At 39.0% G+C, this 24101-nt stretch overlaps 1 protein-coding gene across 1 annotated transcript in view; it reads right to left on the minus strand.

The window, feature by feature from the left end:
• Positions 1-1867: 1867 nt before the first annotated feature.
• The window catches only part of LOC125661609 (serine-rich adhesin for platelets-like), a 32132-nt gene continuing 9898 nt past the window's right edge, over positions 1868-24101 (minus strand). Inside the window, exon 3 of the mRNA XM_048893679.2 lies at positions 1868-20875. Within this exon, the coding sequence (XP_048749636.2) occupies positions 2880-20875 (17996 nt within the window). The 3' untranslated portion in view covers positions 1868-2879. The remainder of the gene's footprint in view (positions 20876-24101) is intronic.

Consider the following 24101-nt stretch of genomic DNA (forward strand, 5'->3'; position numbering starts at 1 on the left):
TTTCCCCTGGAGTGGAAGAAATTATTGTTTCTTTTATCGTTTGTACATTTTCCGAAACAAGATACCGCGATTTACCTTAAATTTGAAAATTTTAGGGGAGGGGGTGGGGGCGCCGGCTGCGCCCCCCCCCTCCCCCCTCTAAATCCGCCACTGATACATGTGCATGTATAGTAGACGGATTTAGGATAAAGAAACGATATTAATTTCGTTCCTTCGCCTTTGCGTCTTCGCACTTTCACTTTCACTTCATCACTTTGAGACTGCTGATCCACACACTCTTTGAGTGGCCTGACCAGAACACCGTACTAATGTAATGCTAAGGGTGCAAAGGAGGGTTCATTTCAGGTTGTATGTGGGAATGTACAGGGAATTGATTTAATTAACTTCTTTAGAAGAGTAGCAGGGCCACACTAAATCTGACCCAAATACAAATGTTGATTCAAGTTTTTTTTAATGTCCCCGCGACTGTAGTCGGGGGCTTATTGTTTTGTCCTGTCTGTCCAATACTTAAACCTTTTGAATGATGAGTGACAGGCCTTTCATATTCTATATGCACTTTCCTTGTGAGTTGTGACCTTGTTTTGGTACAAAGGTTCTTTACCTTGTGACCTTCACCTTGGAGTTTGACCTACATGTATTTTTAAGAAAACATAATCTATTCAATATCTCTCAAACTGTTTAATGTAGGGCTTTCATAAATTTTTATTTAGATTCCTTATTTCACAAACTGGATTGAAACAATAACCCGTAGTTGGGTCTTTAACTTTAAACCTTGCTTATAGTAGTGAGAGATATGGTTCTCATATTTCATATGTACATATGCATGCCTTGTGACAAAACATTTTTTGGGTACTGAAGTTTCTAATCCTGTAACCTTGACCTTGGAGTTTGACGTACTTTTGAAAACACCTAACCTATCAGGTATCTGTTGAAGTATTTTAAATATGGCTTTGACATTTTGTATACATGTGTATATAGATTCTGATGGACAGACCTTTCATGTGATACCATTTTGTTTGACCTTGTGACCTTGATCTTGGAGGCTGACCTACTTTCAAGGAAAGATAACCTATTCATTATCCGCTGAACTATTTGAGGTAGAGCTTTCACATTTTGTGTATACATTTCTTATTGCAAGACCTTTCATGTCATACCACAAACTATAACCATGTGACCTGAAAACTGGGGTCATGTTAGTCATGTTGGTGTTGATGTATGCCCATGTTCTGTGAATTCAAGTAATACTTTGGGGCTGAGCTGGGGTCACAGTATGGGGTCAAAATTTTTGATTCGCATTAATATTGAAGAAAAAGAAGAAACTTTTAAAAACCACTGCTGAACAACAGCGTAGGTACCTTAACTCAGGGGGCGATGTTGCCCATGGACCTTTTCTTAGAGTTGCAACCAATTTTTCTAATAGACACTACCACCAACCTTTGCAATGCATGGGCAGAATGAATTCAATGTAGGATAAAAGATCATGATGTTTCTTGCCATTGGTTGACTCTGTTACAATATCTGAGCCATGCATAAACTGTTTCGGAGATTGTGATCATCTAAAACATCGGTGCATACATCGGGTTCATGTCTATCAAATACGAATCTGACAGTAATCCATTTATCAAATACATGCCAGTATTATCTGCCCTTTGATTACAAAATACAGTATTATTCTGCATGTCCTTCCTGGTTGATTGAGATTGGTGTACAAAATTACCAAATGTTTCATCACCTCAATTCAGCGGCAACAAAATTAGAATAGAACTAATGTCATTTTGTAGATTTTAGACTTAATCTTTTAATTTTACCACCATTGGCATGGTAAATGAGATAAATTACAATATATTACACTTTTAATAGAAGAGAAGATAGAAGACTTTTTTATTAACATGGTTTTATTAATTAAAACAGTACCACAGTATTATAAATAGGTGTAAGGAATGAATCAACGCCCTCCTCACATGACCTAAAGATCAACAAAATAACAAAATTACATGCATCTACATTGTAACATTAACAACATGACGATGAAGTAAAGAATGACATAGCACACAGAATGTACTCTACGAATCGATAAATTCTACAACGATATGTACTCAAAAGTCTTGAATTTCGAAAGTCAGGATTTATTGCAGGATGACATGCTCGTTTATATTGTCACACATGCCCCTCAACAATCTGACAACAGAATCACGATTTAGACAGAAACACAAAGTGTTATAAATCCAAGCAGATTTAATGTCTGCAATGTAAGGCATTAACATTCATTTTAATTTTTAAAAAACCCAAGAAGATAAGGCACTTCAAATATCTTTAAAAATGTCCTTCGTCGGATTGGCAATTTTATCAACACGATCAACAATAATAACTTCAGATCTCTAAATTTGAGAGTAACGAGAATCTTTAATTATGTTTCTGGACTAATTAAAGCGAGGAAGGCAGCTTTAATTAATTTTGGTGTCAGACAGATTTCATCGTATTTCACACAACCTCCAAAAATTGATGTCGCATTTGTTTCATACAGCATCATTTACATTTCATCAAGCTTTGAATAACTTAAAACATTCAACAAGGAAACTTAACTTACATGTAGTTTTTCTAAACTGTCAAATAAAAGATCGCATCCATATGCATTAATAACATGCTTTCCTTTTCATCTTACGACTTATTCACGACAATTATCATAATGTGCTTAATGTTCTTTGAAATTGATTAAGATCAAACTGTACAGAAATACTTGACGATATCCATTATGTAACATAAAAAGTTCAAAGCATGTTCCCAAGACAATGCCAATTCACTTATTGAACATCTTAAAAGTATGGCACAGATACATTTATTCCCATTGGTCCCAATACCATGTTTTAGGACATCCATGTTCACACGTTCCTGCCCTGGACCATCGTGTTAAATGAATTAGAAGTCCTAAGTGGTCTCCTTGACCCGGTCAACGTGTGCCTACACTCGCAGTAGCATCGCTTGACAGGGCAATGTCCGCTTGAACACTTTCTGGCACACTCCTCATTAATACCAGGGTATTGTCTGTGAAACCCTCTACCCTCACAACGTAGCACTTCTCTGTTCCGACACACATTTGAAGAAGGTTCTACCATCATTCCTCCCGATGGTACTAAAGATCGCTCTTGTGACGGGGAGTTGGGTACATTTGATAATGACCCACCAGAAGAGAAGGAAATATCACGTCCGAATTCAGGCGGAGGAGGAGGGGGGATGGTAGTGGTGTGAGGGGGGCGTGTGAAACCTCTGTTGAATCTACCAAACCCATTTTGTGATCCGGAAATAAGTATGCCGTTGGATCGAGGTTGACTTTTTCGTTGTCTTTCCCTGCGGCTTTGATCTTGATTAAATGTTCTGAAGTTTCCGTTGGATAATTTACTCGGTGAAAGCATCTGTGACGAAGGCATCAGAATATCACTAGGACTTTGATTTTCGGGTGAAAATGCAAAGTGAGATCCAAGGGAATGTGTGATCACGCTTTTGTCGGAATCTTTATTTTTCTTTAAACCTTGTGCGAGGTTTATTTCCATATTTTGCCCACTAGCAGACACCAGTACGCCAGACTCCAATCCACCGCCGAACGGGTTGGATAGGCTGCCTAGAGATCGGGTCTTCGTTGCTTGATTGGGACTCTGAATTGATTCTCGTACTTGTGGTTGATATGATGGAGGTACTGGTCTTTGATTAAAACCACCAGAAAGCCGACCGGATCCTTGGTTCTGTCCCGCTGAACCAAACTCATACCAGTTCATTTGTACGTTCTCACCAGGAACTGGGTTTCTTTGCGCTTGATTCACGACACGGTCAGCCTGTCTCTGTGGTGACGCTCTGGGATTAAATCTATTCCCCTTTAGCATCTGAGCAGGACTAAGTCTATTTGTACTTGACCATTGTCCTGCTTGTGAATCCCACACAACCTGTCCATTTCCTTCATTTCTTTGTTGCACCGCAGGTATTCGTCTATTTTGAAATGACGATATCGAGCCCGAAGCTACGACATTTCCTAGATTTCCTAAGCTTGAACTTCCACCTGTGAAATCTATGGAAGGCTTTCCAACTGAGTTACTCAAACCAAACTTCTGTTGGAAACTCTTGTGCGGAGTTAAACCAAATGCCGCGGAATTAAATTTTTTCACGTTCTTGGGCTCCATCATTGCATTACCCATCTGTGAGAGACTGCCTTGTACCTTTGTCTGCGGCATCCAATTTTCTGTTGTTGTTTCAAGAACTATAGGTTCTCCTCTTTTGACAGATTTACCATTCACCAAGTCGAAATTCCGATAACGATTAGGACTCATTGTCTGCATATTTCGTCCCCTAGAGTCAGCAAATACAGGTGCCATTTGAGCACTGAGTCGTCCAAATCTCAGTCCGCTGAACGCGCCTCTCTGATCTATCGGTATTCCTGTTATTTGCTGATTAAATAAGTCCCTGTCAGCTGGTTGACCTAATCCGGAGGGTACCCCGGATTTACTGGCTTGTCTTTCATGATACTGTAAGACGTCCAAGGAAGCTCCTCCAGAGCTCAGCAGATTGAATGCTTTCCTTGTTGTTGTTGTAGTAGGATCTATCTGCATACCTGTTATGTCGTTTGGCGTCTCATTTGATGGTTGTGGTATTTCTTGCGGATTTACAATGTTTCCAACATAATTTTCCGATGCACCACGTTCTAGCCCCAGAAAACCATCAATAGTACTGGTGACAGGTTCCTGTGGTTTACTGGCTCTAGATACAGCATTGTTCCCAGGATCACTTAAAGGAGCGGGGGATTCAGGTGGTCCATCATTTACAGAGCGATCAATTTGCATGATATTTTTAGAAATTCCTTCTGAAAATCTTAATGCCGTAGTATATTGTTTCGAAGTTGATTTTTCGGGTGTAGTTTTGGCACTAAATACGACAGGGTTTGATGGCCTGCTTGTGGTGTAAATAACTTGTGGTTGTTTTTTAGTCATAACTGTAGGTTTGGATGTCGATCTTACATCATTTATTGTGTTCGAAGTTACCCACTGGTTTTCCATAGGCATTTCGGAAGCGAGAGATATCTCCAACGTCGGAGACTGTGTGGGTTTTAAAGTTGGTTTCTCAGTCATTGGACGATTGTATAAAATCATATCAAGGAATGTTTTTGCATCAATTTCTCCACTTTCAAATCTCTGTCTCAATCGTATAATTCGATCTGCATCTGATTCCGACTTCCGCGATGGTTCCACGGTCATCATGGGCTCTTTAGTTGTTTTCATTGTAACCTCATAGGTTGTATCAGGAACTTCGTTCTGCATTATTGTTGAGGAAACATCTTCGAAAGGATAGCCTTTCTCTGTTGTATCATGTACAAGATCGCCTGTTACCTTTGATGACGGAGTTGCAACATCAGCTTTTCCTGTATGCTCGTATTTTGGCATTGGCTGCACGTTGTAGTTAGGTTTTGGCAATCCCACCAAATATTGAATATTAGCTGGTCCGGCCCTTAAATTGGGATCAACCTGGTTAATAATCCGAAGAGTATCACTATTCAATTGTGATGGTGACTGAATAGTGCTCCCTTTTGTTGTAACTGGAATGGTAGTTGTGGTCGGCTTTGGAGTAGTAGTTGTTGTGGTAGTAGTAGTGGTTGTCGTCGTCGTACTTCGTCTTCTTAGCATTATTCGTTTAAATTCGTTGTAATTAAAGAGCTCCATTATGGCTAACGGCTGAGTTGTTGTCGTAGGAATTGTGGTTGTGGTAGTTGGCGTGGTTGTAGTGGTTGGAGTTGTTGTCGTAGTTGTAGGTTCAGTAGTGGTTGTCATTGTAGTTGTAGTGGTGGGCTCAGTAGTAGTAGTGGTGGTGGTGGCCCTAGTGGTGGTGGTGGCCCTAGTAGTAGTGGTAGTAGGCGCAACTGTAGTAGTCGTTGTTGTCGGCACAGTTGTAGTTGTAGGTTCAGGTGTGGTAGTAGTAGTTGTAGTAGTAGTAGTATCAGGGAACATTTCTTTGTAGAGCTCTGGGAAGAAAAGTTCCATGTATGCACGACTAGGAGTTGTCGTTGTCGCTAGAGTTGTTGTTGTTGTAGGTGCTGGTGTTGTTGTGGTAGTAGTTGTAGGTTCGGTGGTAGTTGTGGGTTCGGTGGTAGTTGTGGGTGCTGGTGTTGTTGTAGGTGCTGGTGTTGTAGGTTCAGTTGTTGTTACCTCACTTGTTGTCGAAGGTTCGGTTGAAGTTGTAGTTTGTTTTGTTGTAGTCGGTTGTTTTGTCGTTGTAGGTGTAGACAACGGTTTTGCTGTTGTATATACTTTTGTTGATGTGATTGTAACAGGTGAATCTTCATGTTCTGTAGGAGACATTTTTTCTTGTGCATTGATATTCGCAATTCTCTTTTTATCTAATGATTTCACTCTATTTACTTCTTTCCTTGCTGCCATCTTGGATAATTGTTTTTCAGATTCGAGTGATGATTCTTGAGAAGGAGACGATCGAGCTTCTTGTGTTACCTCTGTTGATACTTTAGAAGCTGCAAATGGTGTGGTATACGTGATATCTGCGACTGCTTGTTTCTCTGGTGTTGTCAATTCTCCAGTAGCTAGATTTTTAATTGTTGTTTCATACCTCTGTGCTATCTTACTAAATTCTTTAATCAAATCCTTTATTTCTTTGTATACTGTTTTGTCCATGGTTGTTGGAGACTTGTTAACACTACCTGTGTTTGTTGTACTGGTGAATTGTCTCGTACTTAATGGAATACTTTGTGAGATTGTTATTTCTTTCCCTAGTTGTTGGTCCGGAGTATTTTCAGATTTTTCTATCTTCCCCGCAGAAGTTGGGTAAAGGGACTTTAATTTCTGTGCTAATTTTTCCTGTATATTTTTGGCTGTCATGGTAATGTCGGTCTGTCCAGTTGTAGAATGCTTCAATATTGTGGTAAAATTATCTTTTGATATTGGCGTATTACTCTTTGTTTTCGTGACCGGTGTATTGGATGTCACTTCGACTGTAGATGTTAGTATGGATGTCGGTTTACGTGTTGTTGTCGTAGTTGTTGTTGATTTAGGTATCACGGTAGTTGTTGGTTTAGGTGTGGTGGTGATAGTTGTCGGTTTAGGTGTTGTTGTGGTAGTGGTAGTTGTTGGTTTAGGTGTTGTGGTGGTGGTAGTTGTCGGTTTAGGTGTGGTGGTGGTGGTAGTTGTCGGTTTAGGTGTTGTGGTTGTGGTAGTTGTCGGTTTAGGTGTTGTTGTGGTAGTGGTAGTTGTCGGTTTAGGTGTTGTGGTGGTGGTAGTTGTCGTAGTAGTGGTTGGTGCCGGTGTTTCTGTCGTTCTCCATTTTGCCATAATTTCTTTGTATTGATCAGGAGCAAATATCTCAAGGAAAGCCATGTCTGGTGTAGTTGATGGTGTTGTTGGTGTAGTCGTAGGTGGTGTTGATGTTGTTGGCGCCGTGGATGAGGTTGAGAGGGAAGGCATTTCTGTAGTATATAGATACACTAATTTCGGTGTTTCATCGCTTGGCAATGTTTTCGGAGTTTTAGTACTTTTCTGTCTTTCTAGTATTTTTTGGAATAATTGCCTGTTAAACAATTCTAAATAAGCCCAAGGTTGAGTAGGTTCAGGCGGATCTGTTAGCAGGTCTTCAGTCTTTGAGGTGTGCATAGACTTGTATGGATCAACATCTTTCGAAAAGTTTATCCCGATGTCATTATTTTTTGTTGAGTCAGTTTTGTCATATATTCGATTTGCAATAGACTCGGGATGTTCATAGAAAAATTCAGACGCTGTAGGTTCATTTAGTGCTGAGATATTTGTTGATGCAAGCCTCGTCATATTTACAAGATTGGTCCGTTTTTCGACGATATTTGCACCATTTCCAGATTTGTCATTTATTGATTTAGATGGCTTTGGTGCTAACGTTGTTGTGTTTGCTTGAGTCTTTATTTTGTTCGTGGTGGAAGATGAGATGTTCGATATGGCAGTCTCGTCCGAACCTTGTTTGTACTGAGTTGTAGATAACATGCTAGTCGATAAAATTTGCTTAGGTGTAGTAGCGCCATTTGCAACCTCAGCCACTGTTTGAGCAATTGATTGCTCGGCAGTCTGACCCACTGTTGATTTATGCCTTGTACTCAATTTGCTGTTGGTTGGAGTTTTTTCAACACTACCGTGAATATTTGTCATAAATTGATTATGTACATTATCTGTAGGTTGACCTGTTTTATAAGTAAAAGTTTGGAAGGTCTCTTCTGCAGTTGTCTCCAAAGGAGTCGACAATGTTTTATCAGCTGCAGTGATTATGCCAGCAATGGGCTGTCTTGTAGTTTCTACACTATGTTGAATACTACTTTCACTTGTGGAAACCACTTGATTTGCATTTTTCGTTATTTTGCCTATAGTCCCAGATGGAAATTTAGTTGTTTTTACAGGAGTCGTATTCATTTTAGTATCCACTTTAGTTCCCACTGTCTTCGCATCAGTTTCATATAATTGTCCACTGTATGTACTGCTCGGTTTTTCTGTTTTCTCACCAGCAACTGTGTGTTGTGTATGAAAACTACTTGTATTTTCTATCTGTTCTGCTGTATACTCCGCTTTGGTAGGCATTGACTGAGATGTGCTGTGTATTGCAATTGTATTTGATGTGTCATCAGCTGTCTTTGTAGCTGTTGTTCGAGACTTGTCATCCATTATGAATGATGTTGACTTTCCTGCTGCAGTTTGGCTTGTTGGATGACTTTCGACTGCTTGTTCTGTTGTTTGAACTGTGTGACCTGTCATTACATGCTTATCAAGCATCATTGTTTGTGTGGTCGGATCCAATTTCATTGAGGTTTTATGGAACTCTGTTGGACTAGGTAAACCGTGAGTTAAAGAAGAATCTGTATTATCATAGGCAGATTTCCCTTGTATGTTAGAAGTAGGGTTAAAGGTAGTTTTTGTATCCAAAGACGAATGACTCGATAATTCAATTGTTTTATCAGATTTTGTAGATACTATATCAAACATTTCACGACTTGGCTCAGAAGAGGTTATCTGGCCTTTCAAAGATTTAGTGGGCAATTCGAAAGGTTCTAATTTTATAGAAGTAGGGGAAGACTTCAGAATATCAATTATTCCATCTGGCGTTGTCATCATGGCATCCAGTGACACTGAATACTCAGGAACTTCACGGGTTTGATGTTGGGTTGTGGATTGTGAACCTATTATAGCAGTATCATATTTATTTTGTAGCTTCTCTTGTACTGTTGAAAGTTGCAGTTTTGATTTCGCGTCAGTAGTTGGCGGATCAACGGCGGACGTGGATTGTAAGTCTGATGAATAATGTGATGGAATTTCAGCGTCAACCGAAATGATATTCACACGTAGAGAATCTGGTGAATGTTTGGAAGATGAGCGATCAGCGATGTCTTCAACATTGTCGGGAGCTACCAGGTACGGATCTGAACGTGTTTCGTTTTGTGTTAAACTGCTTCTACCAATTGGTGAAACAATTTTCGTTCTAGATGCACTTCTGGTTGACACCGATTCATACTGCTGTACTTCAGGCATGGTCTGTGTGTGTTTCCACTCTGCTTCATTTCCTTTCAAGGTTGATTCAAGTGGTTGTGTTTTTGCATTTGCAGTTAGAGGTACTTTGCTGGCAAGATTGCTTTCCAAAGTTGACGTCAATGACATTCCGTCAACACGACTAAACTCTTCCGTTGCCGTTTCGTAGAAAGAGGATGGTAATATTCCATACTCATCTGGTTGAGGTACATGTGTTGACCTGGTTCGTCGAATGGGAGTAGTTTTTTCCATACGTGGTTTCACTTGGATTGATGGAGTAGTTTTATGTGAAAATATTGGAGAGAAGATAGCGGTTGTTTGGTACGACAAGGAATGTGTTGTTAAATCTCGAGAGTTTACTTCTTCCTTGATATCGGATAAAGCTCTGCTTTTAAACTGTTTTCGTTCTGTTGGTAAGTTTTCCTTTGTAATCACTTTCGCATTTTCAGGGGCCTGGTAATTATTTGGTGAAGTCTGAGTTTGGGCCAATTGTGTAGTGTGAAATGTACTGTACTTTGTTGAAAATTCTTGACTCTTCATTGATTGATCATCAGGTGTCTGTTTAACGGAAACATTGTTTGAATGTTTTGCCTTCATTCTGTTCATAACAACGTTTACAAGAAAATCTTCCGATGGAACGTCAATCATAGATTTTCTTAAATTTGCTGTCAATTCTTTGATGAGATTTTCGACGTATTGCTTTGTCATTAAATCAATGGAATCTGCATCCACAGGTTTTGCCGTAGTTTTTGTGACTGGTATTTCAGTGTTTGTAGTGGGTTTTCTAGTTGCCATTGTTTTGCTATCAGTATTTTCATCAAGCATTCTAATTCGTGTCATTGGCTGTCGAGGTACCTTAGTCGTTGTAGTTGGTAGTTCAGTTGTAGTCGTCGGTATTTCAGTTGTCGTTGGTTTTTCAGTGGTTGTGGTTGCCTTCTCAGTTGTTGATTTTTCAGTGGTTGTAGTTGACATTTTACTTGTTGTTGGTTTTTTAGTTGTAGTTGGTATTTCAGTTGTGGTTGCTTTTTCAATTGTTGGTTTTTCAGTTGTTGTAGTTTGTTTTTCAGTAGTTGTTTTTTCAGTTATTGTAGTTGGTTTTTCAGTTGTTGTGGTTGGTTTTTCAGTTGTTTGTTTTTCAGTTAATGTTGTTTGTTTTTCAGTTGTTGTGGTTTGTGTTACAGTTGTTGTAATTGGTATTTCAGTTGTTGTTTGTTTTTCAGTTAATGTTGTTGATTTTTCAGTTGTAGTTGGTATTTCAGTTGTGGTTAATTTTTCAGTTGTGGTAATTTTTTCAATTGTTGTAGGTTTTTCAGTTGTTGTTGTTGGTTTTTCAGTTGTTGTTGGTTTTTCAGTTTTTGTTGTTGGTTTTTCAGTTGTTGTAGTAGTTAATTTTACAGCTGTTGTTGTTGTTGGATTTTCAGTTGTTGTTGGTTTTTCAGGTGTTGTAATTGGTATTTCAGTTGTTGTTGTAGGTTTTTCAGTTGTTGTTGATGTTGTTGTTGTGGGTTTTTCAGTTGTTGTAGTTGGTTTTTCAGTTGTTGTTGGTTTTTCAGTTGTTGTTATAGTTGGTTTTTCAGTTGTTGTAGTTAATTTTTCTGTTGTTGTTGGTTTTTCAGTTGTTGTAGTAGTTAATTTTACAGTTGTTGTTGTCGTTGATATTTCAGTTGTTGTTGGATTTTCAGTTGTTGTAGTTGGTATTTCAGTTGTTATTGGTTTTTCAGTTGTTGTTGTAGTTGGTTTTTCAGTTGTTGTAGTTGGTTTCACAGTTGTCGTTAGTTTTTCAGTTGTTGGTTTTTGAGTTGTAGTTGGTTTTTCAGTTGTTGAAGTTGGTATTTCAGTTGTTGGTTTTTCAGTTATTGTTGGCTTTTCAGGTGTTGTTGTTGTTGTTGTTTTTTCAGTTGTTGTAGTTGGTTTTACAGTTGTTGTAGTTTGTATTTCAGTTGTTGTAGTTGTTTTTTCTGTTGTAGTTATTTTTTCTGTAGTTGTAGTTGGTTTTACAGTTGTTGTAGTTGGTTTTTCTGTTGTAGTTATTTTTTCTGTTGTTGTAGTTGGTTTTACAGTTGTTGTAGTTGGTATTTCAGTTGTTGTAGTTGTTTTTTCAGTAGTTGTTAGTTTTTCAGTTGTTGATTTTTCAGTTGTCGTTGGTTTTTCAGTTGTTGGTTTTTCAGTTGTAGTTGGTTTTGCAGTTGTTGTAGTTGGTATTTCAGTTGTCGTAGTTGGTTTTTCAGTTGTTGTGGTTGGTATTGTAGTTGTCGTAGTTGGTTTTTCAGTTGTTGTGGTTGGTATTGTAGTTGTCGTGGTTGGTTTTTCAGTTGGAGTTGGTTTTACAGTAGTTGTAGTTGGCGTTTCAGTCGTTGTTGTTGGCGTTTCAGTCGTTGTTGTTGGCGTTTCAGTCATTTTTGTAGTTGAAAATCTAGTTGTTGCTGGTATAGCTGTTGCTTTAGTTGTAGTTTGTAGCACTTCAGTAGTAGTTGACATTTGAGTTGTGATAGCTGATTTTGTTGTTGTAGAAGGTTGTTCTGTTGTTGTGCTTGGCGAAGCAGTTGATGTAATTGGTACTGTGGTTGTTGAAGTTGATGGTTTTCTCGTAGTTGTGGTATCATATGTTTTTTGGGTTAAAATTGTAGTTGGGTTTGCATGGACTTTCGTCGTTTTCACAAATGCATCACTAGCTTTCAACGACATCAGGGGAATTGGTGTTTCCACCGTAGTATCCAGTATTGACTTGTGCATTGCAGATTCTCGATCCTTGTAATTAAGTTGTTTTCTATGTTTGTGCATCTGAGAAAACAACCCTGTTCTACCTGACACATCTTGAACAGATAAATGAAGGTCTCTCTGAGAATCTGGGAAGGAATCTGCGAAGAACATTTCCTCCTTTGTTTTGTATGAATTATGCCTGATTTTCCCAGGGGAAACGCCTTGGCTATCTCTTTGTTTATCTTCTATAGAGTTATAACTTTTTGATCCCGAATCTATGCCAGGGAATAACTGAATAGGCATTATGCTATCCTTGCTTTGTCTGTATTCACCAATGCCCATTACGGTTGGTTTATTGTCATTGTAACGTTTCTGTTCTTGGTATGGGTGTGCTTGAAATAAATATGAACCTGGTTGTCGGGTGTGCCTTTCAAAAGAGGATGGTAGATTCACCGAGAAAACATACGAGTAAGGTTCGAAAGTAGTTCTCCTATTTCTCTGTGAAATTGACCGTTCCTCCGTATTCCAAAAGGATCTGAACCTGCCATCAGAATTGACATTAAATATATTGCCTGGTTCCTCCGGAATTGGCACTGTACTGGTCCGGCCTTTCAAACGATAAACTGGGCGATTTGTGATGCTGTCTGACAAAACTGGTGGATCTATGGCATATAGCTTGTATAATGCATCGTTTCCTTTAGGATTGACTGAGGTATGATCTCGAGTAATAACCGGATTTTTGTTATTTTTTTCACCATTAATATGGGAAACACTTCGAAATTTATCTCCTTTGAGAAATGTTATGTTTGGTTCATCAATTCGGTCTGCAGATGGGGAACGAAGATGGATTTTTTGACGCATTGTGTCTCCAATTTCCGCTGCCAGTCCCTGTGTATCGGTGCTGGACCATCCATACAATCTTTCCTCAAGCAATTTAAGATTATTTTTTATCAGATCTATGGCAGAAATCAAATCTTTATCTTTTGTCATTGGAGTGTTCATATTAGTATGTTGGAATTCTGATAACATTTGTGTAGCATTTGATGGCAGGACTGACGTTTTTGCTGTATTTTCAGTGTTTGGTGTGACTGAATAGGGTGGTGGTGTCGAGTGCATGTCTTCTGAAGTAGTCACACTAATCGTTGTTACGATTGGCACATATTTCCCTTTGATTTTCAGATTTTTCTCTGATATGGTGGACTTTGGAATTTCTGTTACTTTTTCGGTTCCGACTGTATCCACACTTGTGGCTGTTTTCGTGGAATCTCGTTTTTTAATAAAACCCATAGCTTGAAATTTATCCCAGTCAATGAAATATGTTTCTGAATTAACCTTCAGTTCAACAAGTTTGCCTGGTTTGTTAGACTGAAGATCTTCTGCATCGACTACATTTTGACTGGAATCATTTCTCTCTGGAGTTGTTTTCGAAACCATTGGCTGTTTGGTGGAATTTGATTGAAGAGTCATGGATTGGTTGTCTGTGCGTTTCTTTCTACTATCGTCAAATATAGAGTTCAGCTCACGTGATAAGCTATCTGGAATTTTTATGTTGTTTTGTTTAGCTAGGTCTAAGAGCGATAATAAAACATTATGTTCTGGGTCATTCGTTTGTGAAACATTTGGACCAGTAGTTGATGCCTCGATACTCTTGGACTGTTTTGTACCTGTGTGGCTCAAATTGCTTTCGAAAGTAATGTTTTTTGATATTGATGCTTTTGATGTTTTAAAGACCTGTGTTGATGACGTAACTGGCGGGGATGTAGTAGTTGGCGCGGTTACTGGTGGAGTGATAGAAAAGCCTGGTTTTGTCATAGACTTTACGTCTCGTGTAGTTCGTGACAACGTAGAGGTGTGACGTGAAGTTCCAACGTCAAGTTGTATACTATTCTTAGACATCAGACCAAGAGATTGAAGTTTGTTCCAGTCAAGGTAGTATGTTTGATTGTTTATCTTAATTTTGATTAGATTATTGGCGGTTTTTGTGCTAGTTGCAGCACTATTTGATAACCGATTTGTGTCATCCAGAGCTGTTATGGTATAGGTTCTTGTGGTGGGAATGATCTCCCTTGTAAAGGCACTTACAGTATGTGTCATCTCTGTAGTGTCTGCTGACTGTGACGTTGTTGTAACCTTAAGAGGTAGAGGTGTTGTTGGTAAACTTTCAAAGTCCGGTGATTTTGTAACTTCTACAGTCTTTTCCAAAATCTCAGTTTCATTTCTGTTTAACGAGTTGGATGCTTCCTTGGCGTTGCTATTTAATTTGTAGACTGTCAATGTTTCGGATTTGTTTGGAATTTCCTCATTGGCAACCATGGTAATATTATCATGTTTTGTAAATAAACTCTTGAGTTGATCGGCCATGGATCCAGGGATGTCAACATTAGATTTCCTAGCATTGTCGATAAGAGATTCAATGTTATTTGTAGAATCTTTTCCTTCAATGATGTCAACAGATTTTTCATTTAGACTGTTTTCTATCATGTTGTGTAAAAAGGAAGCACCACCAGTACCGCTTGATACTTCACGACTCATTTTCCTATAAGCCAAAGGACTCTTCTGTGAATCATCTTGAAGAATTCGATAGCCATAACTAGAATCAGATGAATCTGGTCTAATGACATGGATTTTATCTTTAATGTTTTGTCCGTTCTGCACATTCTTTGATACCTGTTGCACACTATTTTGAAGACTTGTATAACTTCCTTCAATATTTCCTCGAGGTTGTGTTTCTTTGCTAGTCGTGGATGCTATCGATGTTTTGGTGGGGGTTGGTTTGGGTGATGATATTGATTGTGCTGTTATTTTTGTGGGGGTTGGTTTGAGTGATGATGTTGATTGTGCTGTTATTTTTGTGGGGGTTGGTTTAGGTTGTGATGTTGATTGTGCTGTTGTTTTTGTGGGGGTTGGTTTGAGAGATGATGTTGATTGTGCTGTTGTTTTTGTGGGGGTAGGTTTAGGTTGTGATGTTGATTGTGCTGTTATTTTTGTGGGGGTTGGTTTAGGTGGTGATGTTGATTGTGCTGTTGTTTTATACTTTACTGTTGTTTCTGCTGTTGTATGTACTGTCTTTGTTGAATTGCTCGGGGAATCTTGTGTTGTGTCACTTATAGTTGTTATTGTTTTTAAACCTTCCTCATTCTCAACTTTATTTTGTGCTGCATGTGGTGTTTGTGTCATTGTTGTTTGTTTGATGGTTGTAGTTTGAGGCACTGTTTGTGTTGTTGCTGGTTTTACTGTGGGTTTCTTTAGTGATGTTGGTTTATTTGTCGATGATTTGGCTGTAGTTTTTGTTTTCCTTACCCTCTGGGACGTTGATAATTTTATAGATGAGGATCGTGTTGTACTTGCTTCGTTTATCGCTATTGTCTGTTCTTTATTAGATGTTGGTTCTGAAGTTGTGTTCATTGCTTCTGAGGTACTTGTTTCCATCATTCTTGGTGGTGGTTTAGTTGTCGGTGTTGTGGTTGTTGCTGTAGATTTTGTGGTTGGTGCATGTGTTGTTGATGTAGTTGTTGATCTAATGGTTGTTGTTGTCGGTGTTGTTGTTGATGTAGTGGTTGTTGTTGGTATTGTTGTTGATGTAGTGGTTGTTGTCGGAGTTGTAGTTGATGTTGTTGTTGGTGTTGTTGTTGGTGTAGTAGGTGTTGGTGTTGTAGTTGTTGGTTTCGGAGTTGTGGTAGTTGGACGAAGCTTATGATACAGTTCAGGGTTGAACAACTCTAGAAAAGCGAGACTAGCTGTGGTAGTTGTTGGAATGGTAGTGGTTGTTGTAGTCTCTGTCGTCGTTGTGGGTTCTGTCGTTGAGGTTGTTGTTGCTGCTGTTGTAGTAGTAGTAGGTGTAGTGGTTGTAGGAACATTTGTTGATGTAGATGGATTTGTTGTAGTTGTGGGTTCTGTAGAGGATACCACAGTAGTTGTGGTTGGCGGAGGGGTAGTAGTTGTGGTTGTCGTTGTTTTGGGTTTAGGTCGTAGTTTATGATACAATGTAGGATTGAATAATTCCAAGATCGCCATTGATTGGGTCGTAGTCGTTGGTTGTGGTGTTGTTGGTGGTTCTGTTGTTGTTGCCTCTGTTGTTGTTGATTGAGATGCTGTAACAGTTGTAGATTCGGAAGAGATCGATTTCGTTTTTAATTCACTGTGTGAAATCAACTGTACTCTATTGCTTGTACGGAAGGCAGAACCACTATTTGCAATAATTCTTCTTATATCATATTGGCTTCTTACAGACGGAATTGGAGGACGGTTAGTGAAAGGTTCAGTTGTAGTGGTTTCTGGGGTTGGAACTTCTATGGTTTTTGGTCGGAGCTGTTTATATAAATCAGGATCAAATAGCTCTAAGTAAGCTAATGATAAAGTTGTTGTGCTAGGTGTAGTTGTAGTTGTTGGAGTTGTGGTTGTTGTCGGAGTTGTGGTTGTCGGAGTTGTGGTTGTCGGAGTTGTGGTTGTTGTCGGGGTTGTGGTTGTTGTCGGAGTTGTGGTTGTTGTGGGGGTTGTGGTTGTAGTCGGGGTTGTGGTTGTTGTTGTTTTTGGTGTTGTTGATGATGGTTCTGGAGTTGTGCTGGTTGTAGGAGTAGTGCTAGTCTGAGTTGTTGTCGTAGTCTGAATTGTTGTTGTTGGTATGGCAGTGCTGCTGGTAATACTTGTTGTCGTTTTTGATATGATAGCTGGTTTTCTTGTAGTTTTCGTAGTACTAGGTGTAGTTTTGAAAGTTGTACTTGTTGTAGTCGGTTTTGTTGGCGCTAAAGTTGTAGTTGTTGTGGAAGGTGTTGTTGGCGCTAAGGTTGTAGTTGTTGTGGAAGGTGTTGTTGGTGCTAAGGTTGTAGTTGTTGTGGAAGGTGTTGTTGGCGCTAAAGTTGTGGTTGTTGTTTTCGGGCGAAGTTTATTATACAGTGTTCTATCAAATAGTTCTAAGTAAGCCATGGACAATGTAGTTGGTTCTGTTGTAGTAGTAGTCGATGCAGTCGTTGATGTAGTTGTGGTTGTAGGTGTGGTTGTCGATGTGGTTGTTGGAGCTGTGGTTTTGGGGTGTTCTGTTGTTGTTTTTGTTGTTAAAGTTGTCGAAGATCTAGACTTCGTAGACACTGTGATGTTAGGTTCTGTTGTAGTTGTTGTTGTTGGTTTCTTAGTGGTGGTTGATAGTTTGGCCATTAATTTTCTGTATCGTTCCGGATCGAAAAGTTCTATGTAAGCCATGTTTATTGTAGTTGTCGGTGGAGGAGTTGTGGTTGTTGTTGGTGCTTGTGTTGTTGTCAATGTTGAACTCGGGGGTGCAGGTGGCGAAAATGACATATTGAAAATCGAAGGCGTAAAATCCTTACCTGGCTCACTAGCCTTCCTTTCTTTCATTCGTTTCATTATTTCAAGTCGGAGAAATTCTAAGAATCCGAGAGTGGTGGCAGAAGTAGTAAAAGTCTTTGGGGATGAGGTAGTTGTTTTATGTTCCACCAAAGACGATTGTGAGGTTTTTTGAGATACAATATCAACGGGTGATACTTCAACGTTAATCTGTTTTAAATCCATCTTATCAAAATCATTGTTTTGCTGATCTGGTTTTGTTTTTACATTCTCCAAAAGAGTTGGAATTTTGGGAGGACGTGGAGGAAATGATTCAGAAAATGGAGTGTCGGTGGTTATCATGTACGATTCATCGTAGTTAACAGGATTTTCTGTTTCATAAATAAACGGTTCTAGTTTATGTGTTGTGTTTATTTCTGTGGTGGGTTGTCTTGTGTTAGCCTTGGGTGTTGTTGATTGTATAATATCAAATCGCTCTGTATTTGTCACCTTAAACTGTGCTATTGTTTTTTGCTCAGGAAGTATGGTTGTTTTCTGAGATGTGACAGACTTTTTATTATCTGAGAAAACTGGAAGCAGTGCACGGACACTTGGTTCGGCAGCTTCCTCTGTAGTGATTCTTGGAGCTTCTGTCACGTATGGAGCGAGAATGAAAGGTGTATTTCCGCTTCCGCTCAAATTATCTCCCTTTGATGTTACTCCGAAAAGTTCAGTGATCGTGGACTTTCCTTGCAAACTCTGCAAGCTCGTGTCCTGTGGAACAGTGTTTAGAGGAACACTTGTCGAATATTTTGAAGCATCTGCAACTGCAGTATGCTTCGATGTTTCATGAAATACAACTGTGCTTTTGCTCTCGAAAGTTTTGTCAGCAGGAATGGAAACGGTTCGTTTCGTTGTTGTCGATATTGATTCTGCCTGCTTTTCTTTTCGCAACGACGGAGAAGCCAATGTCGTTTGCTTTGAAAGACTTATTTTATTGTCTGTCGTTGGCAACTCACCAGTTACTTCATAATTATCAATTGCATTTGGAGAGATTTTCTGGTCTGCAAACATTTCATTTCCAAGTGGTGATTCAGTCATTGCTGTAGTTGTCTGTGTGTCAAGTACAGGATCGTTAACTTGTTTTCCCAATGTAGCAAAATCAACCAGGGAATTTGTGTCTGATGTTTGCTCTGAAACCAATATATTGGTAGAAGTCATATGTTTATCCTGATTTGAAAACTGATCTTCAATCGTCTGAACGAACGCGCTGGCGTCTGAGGGTTTCATTGTATAGATTTGCCCTTTTGGTATTGGAGCAGACGTATAAATGGAAACTGGTTCGTTATTTTGGGGTGATGGAGGTGTGTTTTCCCATCTCGGCGGGGTGCCCATGAAATCTTGCGGTACATCACCTTTTGAATCGGGAGGAACAATATAAATACCTGCGTTGTTTAATACAGTAGCATCGTTCGAGGTTTGATCTTTCATGGCATATTGGTCCTTCACACTTTCTCCTGCTAATGTAGATGAATCTCCAAGTAAATTATTATTGATATTAGGGATGTCTTGTACAGAAAGTGAATTACCTTCTTCCCCTGTATTGTAAGCAATTTGCAATGCTTTGTAAATATTTTTACTGTCATCAATTATATTCCTCTTCATAGATTCAGTTTGAAGTAGTGCCTCGAAAGTTGTTTTGGGGGGTTCAGTAGGCGTCTGTGCATGACTGTGCTCATCCATAAGTTCATTGTACAAAATATTGTTCACCGTTGGTGTTTTCGTTGTTAAATAAGCTCTTAGCCTCTGTTCGATTACCTTTGGGACATTGATATTTCCAACATCTGGAATGCCCTGTGGTTCTTCAAAGTTTCCTGGTCCAAAGACATCTTGAAAATACTTTGGAGTTTCGTGAAGCAAGTGATGATGACTGGGATCGGCGGGCGCTAATCCTCCTGCTGCGGCTGATGCAAAAGGATCTACCGCCTCCATGTGTGAGTGGTGATGATGATCATGCATGGGCTGATTAAATACAGGACTTACTGGCGTGTAGTGTCCCTCTGCAACCAAATTAGACGAAACTAGGGATTCCTGTTTTCCTTGCAGAGATGTATCAGTTGATGACACACCAGTAATATTCTGAGCAATAGCTTCGGTGCTTTGTTGCTGAGCATTCATTCCCTTTTCTCTTTGTATTGCTGCCAACAATTCGGGGTCTTCAATTCCGTGCTTTAGATTTTGAGCATACAATTGCATTAGGAAATCTAAGTGTGTAGTTGGTTTAGATGCATTTTGAAAGATATCTTTCTGTTGAGTTAAGTTCACATTTGGCACTTGGGTAGTTTCTGCAATGTTTATGGCGGTACTGGGAGCTGAAGTTGTTGTGCTTGTTACAATCTGTGAAGTTGTGGTCGTTGTTAGTAATGCTGTTGTAGATGGTAGAGGAGTGGTTGTAGTAGATGTTGTAGATGGTACAACAGTTGTAGTTGGGGGTAGTGGCGGTTTCTTGGTTCGAAATGGCATTAACAATCCCATGCGTTTTGGTTTTTTTGTTGTTGGTGGTACTGTCCCTTTCGTAGGGCTTGGGGTTACTTTTTGTGTTACAGCTGAAGGCTTTGCTGTAACGTTTGGTGGTTCTTTCTGAATTACTGGTAAATCCGGCTGCTTGGGCGCATTTTCTTTGACAACTAGATATTGAGGATCGATTATATTTGGATTAAACTTACGTTCTTTGTCTATTGGAATCCGTACTGTTTGAGCTCGTCTTATCCCATGTGCTACAAACTCGCGCGTTTTCGGAGCGATCTGCCCAGTTCTGAACATCCGTCGAATGTGGCCCATTTTGTTCGGTTGATCTGCTATTTCATTCCCAGTATGCACTTGGCCTATTCTTTGTACGTGTTGACTGTTTGTTCTCTGAGCTGGATTTTGATTTAGTTGATGGGTTGCTTCAAACAAAGTTTGTTCTCTTGTGGGCGAAATATTTCGATTGTTCACGACACGGAAAAAATTTTGACTTCCCTGTGTCATCTGATTTCCCTTTGTCTTCGTCTTTAGAATTCCATGGTGCGTATTTTGATTATTGGGGTGTAAAAACGGCCTTGCCTTAATCACGGGTCTCGCCTTTTCGATAGGAGTCAAAGCACCACGGCTGGGATCTTTTGACCAAGTCTTCCTTTGTAACGGTTGTGTTCTCTGCGACTGTTGAGCTCCACTCCAGAGGTCAGGTGAATCGACGTGGACAATGAACCGTGGGTCCACTCTGTTAGACTGTCGCTTCCGTCTCCTCACCATGTGGACGGAGGGGGTCCTCTCCGCTACTTTTATGTCAGCACAGTTAACAGTAGAACGTTTGCACCCATTGCAACTCGGGTCATCTGCAAAATAAAAAAAATCATTAATCATAGGTATATGTACATATCATGTTTTTAACATGGTTTAGCTAGGCATGCTATATACTATAACACTAGTATTTGTTGTTAGCTTTATGTAAAGTGGTAAACGTTTAGAGCTTAGTTTCATTTTTTCATCGAATTACACTGAAACATGGTGAATATGTTTTCTATTCATACATTATTGTTTTTTTTTAATTTTATTGTTTGATTTTTTTTCGAATCATTTAGTGATAGATGTATTTAAACAGTGTATTTTTAATTTGTAAACGTATCCCTTAATGCGATCAAACGTTTAAGATCTTCAGCTGAATATTAGCATTCAATATAGTCAATCAAAATTGACCTTTCAACAAGAAGGTTGAATATTGGAAAGTGTTTACGTAAATGAATCAGTAAATATACTTGTTGGGATGAATACTGGATCATCAGACTAGCAGAATATATCTAATGTACACGACATTGACCAGAGTATAATTTTTGTTTACTATCTTCAGTAACGACGATACCCGATTTGGCATTTATATTTATATGTATTGTGGTTTGATTGAATTTTAATTGATGTGTAAACAAATAGTTGCACGTTTTAAATGACCTACAATAGGTTGTATAAATAAATAATTAGTCGTGCCCTGTTTATTGCGAAAAATAAGACTTGGACGACAAGAGGGTTAACATGTGACGTCACAATGTCCATTTTCTGATGTCGTTTCAACGATTCTAATTACTTCGTGATTGTGACATTGTGTGCACAATTTTTGGTAGAACATTTTGTTAAGCGAGTTACTTCGAATGGATGACAACACTCTTGAAAACTGAATTTACTCAGAGATGACGTCAGTTGTACTGTGTGCTTACGACACTGATTAAAGAGTGCAATAACTGACGTCAGTTGTACTGTGTGCTTACGACACTGATTAAAGAGTGCAATAACTGACGTCAGTTGTACTGTGTGCTTACGACACTGATTAAAGAGTGCAATAACTGACTTCAGTTGTACTGTGTGCTTACGACACTGATTAAAGAGTGCAATAACTGACGTCAGTTGTACTGTGTGCTTACGACACTGATTAAAGAGTGCAATAACTGACGTCAGTTGTACTGTGTGCTTACGACACTGATTAAAGAGTGCAATAACTGACTTCAGTTGTACTGTGTGCTTACGACACTGATTAAAGAGTGCAATAACTGACGTCAGTTGTACTGTGTGCTTACGACACTGATTACAGAGTGCAATAACTGACGTCAGTTGTACTGTGTGCTTACGACACTGATTAAAGAGTGCAATAACTGACGTCAGTTGTACTGTGTGCTTACGACATTGATTACAGAGTACAATAACACCATTAATACGCTCACACATTTGCTCTGCATACTAAGGAACCAGTGCACTTGATACCCATACATGTGCCTCCAATTCAAACCGAAGATGTTTGAATGGGTAGTCACTGTCCTTTCACCGAGCGCCCGGTATTAAAAGTGAAAAGCACGAGTGTTTCAGATGAGAACTTAAAACTCGAAGATCCATATCACGATAGTGATCCTTTAAAGTAAAGAATCCTTGAGCGTCATGTCAAATCAAAACTTGTGGTACTTCTCCACGTACAGATGGTGGCGTCCTCATATATATGAAATATTATTGAAACTCAACAAAATAAAAGCATTGATTTTCATCATCATTGATAGGTTATATAGCGAGTGTTTAAATGTTACCATGGATATATGTTTAGGTACCCTTATACACGCGTATAAAACATTTTACACTTCTTTCAATATAAACTACAGGAGACGAAAGTTCTGTTCCTTGTGTTTTGAAAAATAAAAATTACTCATAGGTGCGTTCACATAACGTTACAATGCACCTTTCGGACATCTTTCGTGATTGCCTTCATTCGCAATATGCATAAATATAGATCATTGACTACAGTTCGCAGTGACTCGGGAGATCATTGACTACAGTTCGCAGTGACTCGGTGCGTTTGTTTCGTGGCCCGCTCTTGTCCCGACTGCGTCAAACCTAAAACGTAAAAACGGGCAAGTGAGTGCTCGCCATCGAAATGTAAGAGTCACGAGTCTTTCGGATGAAACCTTAAAAACTTAGATTCCTCGTCATTCCAGGTGTTGGTACGATAAAGAACCCTTCCTGCTACAGTCCTGATCGCATAGGTGCAAATTTGTAGCTCTTGACCTACGGTTGGTGACTTCTTAATATGAATGAAGAAACAAGCACCAACAGGTAAAAGTAAAGCAATATTTAATAAGATATACGAGATAAATATTCTAAATGAAACAAAATACCAATGGTTTCATATCATTTTTATACAGAACGGTTTTTTGGTAGATATCTATAATACATTCATTCAGTACTAGGAAACTTTCTTGGCCACTGTATTGAACATCTATATGTACCTATTAAAGATGTCAACGAATATTCGAATATTCTTCGATACCATCGACGTTCGACTAATTTTTTTTATTCGAATAGTCGGCAAAATAATTGTAGGTTTACTTGTATCTAGACTTCATAAACGTCTGTAGTGGATACAATGATTTTTAAAAGACAGACTCGGTAGAAAGTGCATCAACAGCACCGTTAACAATTACGTTCTTTTTAAATGTACATATATAGGTGTTCCAATGAATGAGGGTATTTCAAATGAATAGAGTGTCATGGACGTTGTCTTCATTGATTGTCATAATGAACGGTTACCTCGGGATCAATTCAATTCTTTATTGTCCTTGAGTTGTACAACTCATCGGAATAGGTCTACCTACATATAACAGGACTTTTACGGTTAACTATGCAATAATCGGTGGGAATTTACGGTGAGACCGTAAAAACCGGGGACCTGTCAGTGTGTCACAGCAGGTATGGCACGATAAAGATCCCTTCCTGCTCAAAAGCCGGGCAGTAGGCTTACATTTTGAAGCCCTTTACCGGAAATACTGGGGTCTCCATATGAATGAAATATTCTTGAGACAATATACAACCAACATCAGCATACCTTGAGGTAGCTTATATTGCGCGTTTCTGATTGTTGGAAAAGACACGTAAATACTTCAGTTATACTGAAAAATATATGTATATACATTGTACAGAGGAACATCACCGTAATAGAAGTTTAAAAAGTTCGTATAATCGAATTTTCTTCGACTAAAGCTATCAAATAATCGACTAAGAAATTTACTCATATTAACATCCCTAGTACCT

This window comes from Ostrea edulis, chromosome 8 (genome assembly GCF_947568905.1).
Source record: "Ostrea edulis chromosome 8, xbOstEdul1.1, whole genome shotgun sequence".
NCBI classification, from domain to species: Eukaryota; Metazoa; Mollusca; class Bivalvia; order Ostreida; family Ostreidae; genus Ostrea; species Ostrea edulis.